We start from the raw sequence: 12,767 nt of genomic DNA on the forward strand, positions 1-12,767 counted from the left end.
TTTGCAACTCTTATTTCCTAACTTCACTTACTGCCTATTTCAACCCTCCTGTCCAACCCTTCCTCAATGCCTTCCACAAACCTACTGTCACGCCCTTCTTATCTGCCTTCCGCAACCCTCCTACCGTTACTTCTTTCGCATCCCTCCTGTCACACCCTTTCTAAATGCCTTTCGAAACCCTTCTATCCTTTACTGCCTTCTGCAACCCTTAGGTACTCCCCTTCCTTACTACCATCCACAGCCCTCCTACCCACCCTTAATAAATAATTTTTAGAACCCCCCTCTCCCACCCTCCCTAACTGCATTCTACAGCCCTCCTGTTCCACCCTTTCTAGCTGCCATCCACAATTCTCTTTTCTCACCTGTCCTAACTTTCTTCAGCGACCCTCCTCTACTACCTACCCTATCTGCCTTCCGCTACTCAACTGCCCCAAACTCCCTATCTTTATCCCGCAAACCGCCTGTAAAACATACACAATTCTCCTGTCTCTCCTATCTTTACTGCCATTCGCATCCACTCTTTCCAACTGCCTTCCTCAACCCTTCTGTGGCATCTACAATAACTGCCTCCGTCCCGACTGGACCAGCCGCGTCGCGCTTGCACGGGCCCGCGTGTGGGGAGTTCGCCGCTGAAGCCTCACTGTGACAGTATTTCAAATATATCAGAAACACACCGCATATCTTGTGTACTTTTATTTCAAATTAAAATTTTCCGTCTGAGCGTATTAAAAGTCATAACAAATTTATGTAATTGGGATAACTTAAAGGGAGACTCTATTGATTTAATTAGTTTATCAGTAAATTATTAAAACAATTATAGCATTGTTCTAATAAACATAATTTTAGCTATTTTTAAATTAAAATTGGTTAGATGTTTAGCTCAAGGTTTAAAGCAGAAATATTGGTTATATATGTCATTTGGTTTATTTCATTTATCTTAATTTCACTAAATTTTGTATATTAATATAATGCAGCATTATAGTTAATTATTAGGAAGGGGACAAAATAAAACATTATTAGAAGGTTTTTGGTACTTCCGGCAGGGGACATTATTTTTACCATAGAATTAATCGTTCTCCTGCTACACATGCGTATTTAATACTAACTCTGCTATAAATGCAATAATGTTAAGTAATACTGGCTTGTTAATACTGAAAATAAGAGGCAATAATTAAGGATGTGTATTTGTCGGTAAATATTAAAATTAATTTCACTTGTAGATATTTACAAATGTGCCAGTTTGTTAAAAGTGCGGCAGTTGGTATTCTGTTGTCCGCAGCAAATGAAGGTGCACAAACACCGGGCTCTTGCCCGTTTCGGCCTCATGCACATGATCGGCACCAACCTGTCTGTGTGGCTGAACGTGCTGATACAGGAGACCAAGCACGAGATACTCACATTCTACGACCCGGAGAACAACACACTTGGGACACACCGTGTCGGTGAGTATTAGTTATCAACTTGGTGAATACTAATGAGCCGTGTTGGTGGGTACTAATGTGCCATGGTTATGTGTAATTACATACCATGTTTGTAAGCACTATTGTATAATGATGGTAAGTAAATACTAATGAGCCATATTGATGACTACCCGAATGCTATATTAATTAGTACTCTCATGCTACTCACCAGGTTGGTAAGTAGTAAGGTGCTGTGATAACTCATATGTTATGCTCGTGAATATTCATGAGCAGTGTTTACATGTACCAAATGGGCGCACTAGCTGCTGGACTGAATGTCTCCTGGCTGCTCTTGACTCGCCTGTCAGATTGTCGGCTTTTGCTCAGGCTGCAAGTCCTGTGATTCATAAGCAGTAAAAGTTAACCTACTGGAGCAACTTTAATTTCATAATTTGTTCAAATTCGCCATAATCTGCTGTATCTTTACACTTGTACACAACACACACAAAAAAAGAAAACGAAAAGTGACTAGAGGAAGTGAAAGGCTCATTACTCACTTTTCCTCACAATGAGATGATTATGGCACATCGTACCACAATTATGGTATTTTGAGGTGAGACACCAGACAGCCTCACACAAACCAGAAGAACACAAAGAGGGAAAATATTCAGAAAATATAACCCCTACTGCAAACACTAAAACACCCCAAAGAAAATATAAAGCACTAACAAACCTACACATTGACACACATAATCAGAAAGAGAGAAAAAAAAATTCTAATCAAATTTAACATTGAATGGAATTATGCTAAAGAGGAGAACCGTACACAAACCAAAGCACAAAAAAATAAATAAATAAATAAATAAAAAAATTCCCAAAAATTTAAAAGAAGAAATAAACACACGATAAATAATTAGTGCAAAAAAATTGATTCACCTTTTGAAAGGAAATATGTTTATCCAAATAGTGAATCAATTACTAAATGTGCGAGTTTGGCACATTCTACTTGACATTATTCTTTATGACTTTGAAAAATTTAATGGTGTTTTATATTTAACATATGACAGTATTAATAATATTTATGCAATAATAATTTCACATCAATTTTTAAAATTACAAGTTAGTAAAAATATTTTTAAAAAAATGAGTGCGTGTACTTATTTACGCGCGTGAGAAGTTATAGTTCTTTGGCATCATTAAAAAATAGTTTTTAATTGCGTGAAAATAATTAATAAAAATAAAATAATAATAGGGCTGGAAGAAGATAGTCAACACAGTCAATAAATTTCAGTTTAAATTTTAAAAGTTAAATAAATAAAATTTAGAGTATAATAAATATATGACATAATTTGTACTAAATATTATAATATTCTTAGTTTTAAATATTTATTATTGATTATTTAATATTTTAAAAGAAAATAAATAAAGTTTATAATCAATTCAAAAATTTATTTTAAGTTTATTAATTTTTTAATATGATGTTAGATTTTAATTTTTATCACAAGTTTTTTATTAAATGTTTTATTACATTTATTTCTCTATTTTGTAAATAGTAAATAACCAATAACAAATATTTAACATTAATAATTTAATAATGTTTAGTATTAATTATATTAAATAATAATATTTTAATTTATATCAATAAATAATACATACGGATAGTTAACCTCAATTATATTGGAGTACTTGAAAAAGTATACCTATAAGCACAATCGTTTTTACTAATATTTACGAATAGTAAATAACATTAATCAAAATATTCAATTTAAATCGCTACTGAATATAATTTATTAGTACATATATGATTCGCACTTGTATGAAACTAAAACACGTGTTGTGAATGTAGAAACTAGAAACATGAGGATAAATATTATAAATATGAAAACAGTGATCAGAAGCGACGAGCGTGCCAACATGCGCGACAAATAGAGGTTCTATTTCTATTTTGTTGGTACCTTTTTTTCGATTAATGAACGATTTAGTGGGCAGCTTCAACCTGTTAATTATGTGTTACAGTGATGCACGCGCAACTTAAAATTTTACTCTCATCAATTTTTTCATAACGCGCCTAAAGAAGTAAAACTTCAAAAATATTTATATCCTTTAACATAATATATATAATACATAAATATAAGTAGTGTATACTATGGCATTATAGTACAATGTATTTATTATGGGTTCATGGCTTGGTGGCTTATTCAGTTGTGGTTTGCCAATCGTAAGGATTCGCACATTTTCGATGCCTATATATGATCGGGAATTCGTTGACCTACTTTGGTAACATTCGTCTTCTGCAACCACAATCCTGCACGATAGTTCGCTAGTTGTGCTAATGTTTTGCGAGGTGCACTATAGTTTTGGAAAGCCAAATTTACGTTAGAACGTACGTTTTTTCTTTAACATTTTAAAATTAGTTTAAAATATTTTGGAAGAGGGCGCATTAGAACCCACAGATCTGCAGCTTACCAGCATGGTGTGTGGCTTTGACTGATCGGCTACCAAGATAAACTTGGATTCAAGTATCTTTATTTGTGTATACTCGTAGTAATTTCAAACCATGACAGCTCGGACCTCTGGTTCAGAAAAAAAAACACCTTTGATCACACGGTCATCGAGACTTTTACCAGTCTGAGAATTATATAAGTTTTAAATTTAAAAAAAAACACATTCGGACTTGTAATTTTTCAATTATAAAGTAATAATAACAGCATTTGTTGGAAGTCGAGTAGCGATCTTTGTTTTCAGTACCTGATACTAAGAGTGCTAGTGTCATGTCGTGCACAGATCATCTGGTAGAGAGCGCTACCTATCATCTCCGTTTTTAGTACTTGTTACTAACAAAGCTAACATCGCGTAGTGCACGCACCATATTCTACAGTGTACTGCCTCCGTCTTGATTTACTTTTTACCCGCTATAGAGCAATATTATTTACACCAGACTGTCAGACATCTTGGCCGCTATCTTAAAAATCCCGAACTATTAACCTAGAGACACGGAAAAATTCCAAATATTATCAAAATATCACCTATTAATGTAACGATAAATTTGATCGATTCCTGTTCTCGGTTCCATCCTTGGTTTAAAAAAATGTTATTTTAGACTAACAATAATTATTCAATAATATATGGTTAAAATGCCAAAAAGCAGCTTAAGTTCTCCATCTACTAGTTGTCAGTAAGTCAATAGTATCATATTGTCAGTCAGCTTCCCTTATACTGTACCACTATGTCATGCACTATAATTACTGTCAGGATAATATCAGGACTAGTGGGGTTAGTGTAGTTTCACACATATGTTTAACGCAGGCTATTTGGCTTGCTTGGTAATGTAGCACTTCATATTTTACTAAAACTACAGTCAGGATAGTGATAGGACTAGTATAGTACTCTGATTATTTATCTTAATCAGGCGTTTTTACGGCTGGCTTGCATTAATTTGAAGACACGCATTTTGTACTATATCTGCAGTCAGGATAATGACAGTTGTAAGTGGTACTCATGTCGTTCCACGTAGTCAGATGTTTTACGGTTGGGTCGTCGAGTATTGCTTGTTAGTGTAGCACTGTGTTATGTATACTAGCTGCTGTCAGATTCATTATAGGGATAGTGGCACTCTGGTCGTTCCATGTATTTTTTTTTTTGTTTTACTGCCAGGTCATAGGCTTGTTTGAAATTGTAGTCAGATTGAAAAGAGGACTATTTGTACTCATGTTGTTTCATGCAGACAGGTGTTTAAAAACCGGCTATTAAGCTTGCCTGGTAATGTAGCACTATGTGATGTAATAAATATACAGTTATGATAATAACAGGGCTACTAGTACCCGTGCCATTCCATGCAATCGAGCGTTTCACGTCCGGGATGCAGTATAGCATAATAATGTAGTACTTCATCATAAACTCAACCCACAGTCAGGATAATGACAGGGCTAATGGTACTCTGCACGTTCTATGTATCAGGTGTTTTATGGCGAAGTCGCCAGTCTTGCCAGAAATCGTAGACCTGCATCATGTTCTCTATCTGGATTCAGGATAATGGCAGTTCTGTTGATACTCGTAAAAACCAGAAAGGTTTCTCGTGAACACCATGTTGCTACTCGTGAACACCGAGCCACTATTTGTGAACACCGGGCCGCTACTGAACACCGGGCCGCTACGATTAGTCAGGAACTCAAAAGTACATTATACGTACCTGCATACAAATTTTAGGCAATGGATAAAATATATTTTTTCTGCCTAATATGTAAATGCCTGCGTAAGGCGTGAGCGAAAAGTTAGACCAAATGTTGTGTCTCCAACAATGAAAAAGACAAAGGAGATGCAACACCAGTAATCTGTTGTGGCTCAGATACACCAAGAGTTTGCTCACAGTGAATAATTTTTAAGACCACAGAAATCTGAATTCTCTTCATAGGATCCTATGACCATGTTAATAAAACGAAATTATATACATATGCAGTAAAAACAATAAAGTAGTAATATATGTAATAAAAAATAGAGAACCTGAATTGTAAGGTCTAATATTTTAATGTGTTTGTTTCGCAGAGCAGCATGCATGTGGTACATGTCACCTACAGCTCCTCCCCTCCAGTTCTTAAAGTAAAAGTCATAAATACAAAATCGCAGTTAGATAATTGTCAAAGCTTCCAACAGGTTTTTAAAGGAGAACTTAATAAAATAGTTCGTGGAATAGTTTGGTTACTCTTGGCACATTGGTTTTGGGTGAGGATTGAAGATAGGTCCGCCATCTCGGATTGTGACGTCACGGCTGCCGTCTTGTATGAATTTGACCTTGACCTTTGACCTTGATCCCAGGGGTCATTTTGAATTCACCATTTTTTCATTGGTTTCTAGAACTTTCCGCCATATTATGATTTCATCACTGTAAATATCATAATGGTTGCCATCTTGAAAATCAGTTATTATTATCCGATTTAATCGAAATAATTTTAAAATTAATAAACATATTTTAATAAAACCATTTCAGGTTTTTTTTTAATTATTTGCCAAATTTAAAATCATTTAAATATCATACGATTTTAATAAAAAAAGAAAAATATATATAAAAATTAATTTAATAAAATGTTATTATAAAAGTATAAAAAGGAACTGGGTTCAAACCTGGCGAGGTCACGCGATTAAAATGGCGATTGATACTTCCTCCATGGAAGCCACCGGCAGACTGTCCTCCCGCCACTAATTCCAAGGCAGATTTTATGTCAGCCAGTATGATTTCATAGCGGCAATCTTGTTTTCGTATTTTGTCTACTGGGATCCACCATCTGAGATCCGATATACCTATTGTTTTCGTCTGCTAGAGTGTGCTACCACCATATTAGTTTATTGCTTACCAACTAAAGTGCAAATATGATTTATTGCCAGGGCGCCCACCATATTGAATTTATGTATTTATTGAGCTAGAAATTAGGGTAAAATCCAAAATTCATCAAAAAATCGCTTTGTTAAAATAATAATTAATTCGATTTACTCAGTTCGATCCTTGAATGATTCAAAAAAGTTAATTTCAGGTAAAAAATATTTATTGAATTAAAATAACTTAAAAAGAGATAGGTTAGAAAAATAAAACAAAAAATTACAAATAAAAAATATATTACATAATAAGTGCAAATAAAAAATAAGAACAAACAATTTATTTAATAATTAAATTCTACCTTAAACCAAATCTGTTCAACATTTATTTCCACATTTAATTTTGTACAGTTCAAGACACTGTATAGCTGTAATGCCCGATTTTAGAAGTTGATCAGGGAAATATTAAATTATATGTTACACGCATACATTTGGTTTTATAACCTGAGGTCTCACAAATCTGAAAAAGTTTTGGATGTAACAATAGTTTGCAGCATTAATTTCATTTGTCACAATAAACAAATCGAAATGATCTTTTCTTTCTTGTTTATTTACACGAACTGGGTACACCTTATTATCTTCATTTAGCACATACACATTAACTGACATTTCAGGATTGTTTTTCTAAAATTTTTAATCTTATGTAATGGTGGTGAATAGTCCAGTCAACTAAAGTTGTTCTTATTCTCCAAAGCATAATACGTCTTATCAACACGATTTTGCTGACATACTCAACAAATACTGCCAAAATACTCCATTTTAAAACTAAACTTTTCTTTCAGATACTGACAGTTAACTACTGATTTTTTTTCTGACGATCGGTTCAGGCAATGCAATAAACGATGATGCCTGATGGTATTGAGGCACACTAGCACTTCTTTTGTATTCCTGTGCACATCTTCTGGTGACTACCCAGACTGTTTCAATGTTAAAATACCTTATCGCATTTATCACACTTAAATGTCTTTCGAGACAATATCACAGACCACGCAGGTTATAAGACGCCTTTTCAAGTTATCATGATATCAAAATTGTTTATTACACTTGTAGCACTGAAACAGTTTTCGTTTTTCATTATTTACATCTTCTCCATTCATGTCGGCAACCACTTGAAATTGTGATAAAATATTTACCACAGAACATGCATTGGTGTGATGAACGTCATTCGGTCGTTGAAGTCTCTGAGGTTTCTGGCGAAACTTTAACTGTTGAAGTCTCTGATGTCTCCTCTGCATTTAGTGGCACACACATCTCCTGCAAAGCTGGAACAGTTTGTATGCCTCTTGATATCGTCAGCATCTCTACCATTGAGGTCTCCACTACCATCAAGGTCACCGCTGTCGTTAGTGATGCAGCCATCTGTGGCCCCGAAGTCGATTGCACATCTTCCATTGGGATCGCTGCAGCTGATGGCTCTGCTCTTAATGGAGCCGAATGAACTACGGTACAACTTCTAGCAAGGCTATTATTAAATATGGTAATGGTGCCATCGAGTTATCAAGAATAGACGATTGTGAGACTTATGCACCAGTCTATTCGAACTAGGCGATCTGCACTGCACCACACTCAGAGAAGGACTGAGGACTCGTAGGCTATATCCAACTTATAAACCCGTAGCTGTTGGTATACTACGGAGTCAAAACAATGGCTACATAAAAATTAATTTTTAATATGACTAAAAAACCGGTTATAAAAACTCTATAAATAAAAACACACAAGTTCAAGTTTCACAAATTTATTTAGAAAAATACACAAGGGAAGTAAGCATTTTCGTATGTAAACAAAGTCTTTAACACTCCACGATCTGTCTCGTTAACTCTGGGTACTGCATCATCGATTCCGGTTCCAACTGGTTCGCGGGTCTTGGGCTCGGGAACACAGGTATCCGTCTGGTCATCTTCGGCGACGACTGTGTCGGTAAGACATGGACGACGACATGTGCGACCACGACTGCGATTTGACTTTGCCTTGGTGCTTGTTGAGACAAGATCATTGAACTACGACGAGACGCACACCATTTGGGCGTCTGCGTTGATTAATCGGGAGCGCGTCGTTTGGCCTAAAATATTTGGGCTAAAACTGTTTCAAAACATTCATTTGGCCTAAACTTTTTTTTACGTAAAGTCATTAGGCCTAAAATTATTTGGCCTAAAGACGTTTGGATAATTTAGCTTGAAGGTATTTGGCCTAAAACTGTTTCTAAAATAATTCACTCTGATCTTTTAACAGGTACTTCTAGCAAATAGTAGAATGTTTTAGTTACTTCCAGCTATGGTATATGTTGAGCTGTAGCGTTTATAGAGCAATAATCTACAACCATTTATTTAGACATACAAAAATTTCTAAAATGCACACAGAATTGCAGTTTACAAGATTATTATCGCTGTAAATTGCAAATTTGCTCACTAATATAAAATTTGTTTTGCGTTTGTAAAAAAAAAAAAAAAAACAATGTAAGTGATAGCATAATGGTAGAGATGATGGAAAATAGCATTTATAAATCAGACTCATAGCATTATGTTTTGAATTAAAGAATATATGTAAACTACTATTATTTATTATACTAAACAATAAATTAAACAAAAAGCAATTTATTTAACAAACAGTTGAGTCAGTTTTCGGAAGGCCATTTTTTGCACAAATTCTTTGTTATTTTTAAGTACTATCCTACACTGTGTTTATATAGATTATTATTGTTTTGGTTACAAGAAAACACAAATTAATGTGAAATTACTAGTGCGTGAATAAAATACATTTCCAATAAATCTACAAGAAATTATTTTTGAGATGCTTTGGGTTAAATTATAGCTGGTAATGTTTGTAGTTAATTATTGTACTGTCATTTAGATGAGACTTTTATTACGCTTATCTGTTGTCTTTTATTCTTCCAATTATTTCTGTTACAGCGTGAGCACAACAGAACATTTGGATTACCGACATAGAGTAACAAGATATATTTTCTGTGCCCTACAGTTGATAATGGCAACATGTATTTTAACAACCGCTACTGATGAAACCTATGTGTCGCTTAGAAAGTAGCGCCAGTTTGTTCTCCATGTCACAATTGTTTCCCATTTACGTGTTAAATAATTTGTCGAGTTAAGCAAATAGTGCATGCACTTAGTATGACGAAAAATTGAAATGCACAAACAAATTCTGGATGAGTGAAAGTTTTTTTTTACAAGTTGGTGCATCTCACTTGGAAAAAAGTTGGCTACAATTACTGACTTTGTATTGGAAAATGTTTTTGATATCTACAAAAAAAATTTGCAGCAAGTCATTTTTGTGTGGCAATCAAGTTTTTCTGCTTGAAAGCCTGATTGGAACATGAATAAAGGTTTCAAGTACAGGTTGACGATCATCGATGTGTATAGCAAGCATGCCTGTGCCAGACTGTGAAATCTAAGAATGCTATTAACGTAACCAAGGCCACGACACACATTTTGGGTGATGCACGTGTACGGTCGCACCTGCAAACGATCTCGGCAAATAATTCCCCACGCGACCTTCAAGGCTTTCATGAAGAAGTTTGGCATCAAACACTCTTCAACATTTAGTTATGTCAAATACACCATTGTCGAAATGTTTAACATAACTTTGCGCACAAAGATGTTGCGACAGGTCACAATCAATAGAAATTACAAGTGGTTGGTTATCTAGCCATACAATTCCATGGTGCATTCTACTACGAAAATGAAGCCCAAAGACATAAAGGATGATCAATTTGCTTCGAACAATGTTTTTCAACACGAAGGTGCATGAAAGCCTATAGCCAAAATCGGTGACATTGTGTGTATCTCCAAGGAAAAGGTGTCTTTGAGAAAGGTTTCACTGCATTTTGTAGTCCCAAACTTTTCCGTGTGACCCATGTTCGCGAATCGGAGCCTAGGACCTACTACCTAGAAGATTTGAACCAAAAACCTATTTGTGGTGTCTTCTATGACGAAGAGATTCAGCCTACCATGTATCCCGATACGTACTTGGTGGAGAAGATTCTCAAACGAAAAACTTGTCGATCCTGCATCAAGTGGTGGTGCTTTCCACTTCGATTTAATTTGTGGGTAGCACTTGCAAAAATCGAGCTATGGCTTTTTTTTGTCCTTGCATAAATTATGTAACAATTTTAAATTTTAAAATTTGTGGTTTCATTTCTCGAACCTGTCATTCCTTTAGTAATTTTAATTAAATAATAATGTTTTACCTAAAATTAACTTTTTGAATCAGTCAAGGATCAAACTGAAGTGATTGAATCAATTATTATTTAACAAGAGAATTTTTTGACGATTTAAGTTAGTCTTTTTTTCCAGAATTTCTTTCTAAATAATTACATAATTTTAATATGGCGGGTACCCTGGCAATAAATTATTAATGCACTCTAGCTGTTAAACATTAAACTAATATGGTGATAGCACCCTCTAGCAGACGAAAACTATATGTTGTATCAAAGATAGTGTCCTCTGGTAGACCGTAGACGTAACCAAAATGGCCACTATGACATAATGCTGGCTGACATAACATTTGTCTTGGAATTAGTGGTGGAAGGTCAGTGTGCTGTTGGTTTCCATGACTTGACCTCGCCGGGTTTGAAACCAGTATATCTTTTTTAATTTTTTTTAGAAAATTTTATTGTTAAAATTTGTTAATATATTTTTAAATTTTCAAATTAAAATGGGATAGTATTTACGGATTTTCAAGAGGGAGGACAGTTTTAGAAACAGCGGAACGATTATGAATTAAAATTTTATATACTAAATGTTTTAGTAGGTAGTTTAAAAACATTTTCCAATAATGTAGGATAATAAATACAGATTTCAATATAGCGGCTGTAACGAAAATTGCAACATTTCTAGAATCTATAATGGCGACCGTAACATTATTTGCAACAATGATGTATAATATGGCTTAAAGTTTTAGAAACCAAAAAACACAAAATGGAGTATCCAAATTAGCTGATGGGGTCAAGGTAAAAGGTAAAAGGTCAATTGTAAAAGTTAAGGTCTTCCAAAATAACTGCTGTGACGTCGCAATCCAAGATGGCGGACCCCATCCTCAATCCTCACCCAGTACTCATGTGCCCCGAGGAACCAATTTATACTACTATAGTAAAAACGTTATTGGACCTTATAATAAATGTCGAATATTAGTTGGATGGATAACTGCATGTATTATTATCTTCTTTTCTTGAGTCTTGCTCTTTTAACTTGCGTATTGCACTACTAATTTTTAAAGTATCTATAACACTCGAACACTAAACTTTAGTTTCTCAACTCACATACTCTTTGTTTCAATTATTCCTGTAAGAAATACCATTAGTATGTCATTAACTTAAACAAAATGTTCTGCTCTGTCCTTTAATTTATAATTTTACTAGCTGCTATGTTGTTTTCTTCACAAAACATTATACAACTTTACTCATCATGATTTAAACCTTTATCAGTCATATGTAAACAATAAACATTCTCTTAACTAAACCAAAATAATTCTTTTAAATTTACTTATTTCTCAAAATCAGTTCAATTTAATCCATACCATAAATTTGTTGCATTTCCTGTATGTCCACAATTTACTGAAAAATTTCTCCTAAACTTTTTCTTTAACTTATCTATCAGAACTCTTTTTCCCTTTTACTTATTTATTTTCATCACTTAATTTAACCTTATTTATTTAATAACATCAGATTTTTCAATACCTTTTTAAGACCTCTTTTATTAATAAAAACACGAGGTATGTAGATAAATACAAACTTAAACCCAAGGCAATAGTGTTTTTTCACGACCATAGATATCTTGACTCAAAAAGAGCGATAAACATACTATCAACCTGCTTGTGCCACTTCATTTAACTCTCTTACTGACATCACCGGGAAATTAGAATTACTTTACTTAACTTAAAGGCCTCGAACCTATAATCAACCCCTTATCTTAATTATCCTGCAATAATACTCATCCTTGACATATACCTGGAGGGCCTAACTATATTTAGGCTATCCACAAATTCCTT

General features: G+C 34.3%; 1 protein-coding gene across 1 annotated transcript in view; it reads left to right on the forward strand.

The window, feature by feature from the left end:
- The window catches only part of LOC134532215 (proton channel OtopLc-like), a 61,638-nt gene that overhangs the window by 19,597 nt on the left and 29,274 nt on the right, over window positions 1–12,767 (forward strand). Inside the window, exon 4 of the mRNA XM_063368636.1 lies at window positions 1,280–1,442. Coding sequence (XP_063224706.1) covers window positions 1,280–1,442 — 163 coding nt within the window. The remainder of the gene's footprint in view (window positions 1–1,279; window positions 1,443–12,767) is intronic.

Source organism: Bacillus rossius, chromosome 5, assembly GCF_032445375.1.
Source record: "Bacillus rossius redtenbacheri isolate Brsri chromosome 5, Brsri_v3, whole genome shotgun sequence".
Classification (NCBI taxonomy): Eukaryota; Metazoa; Arthropoda; class Insecta; order Phasmatodea; family Bacillidae; genus Bacillus; species Bacillus rossius.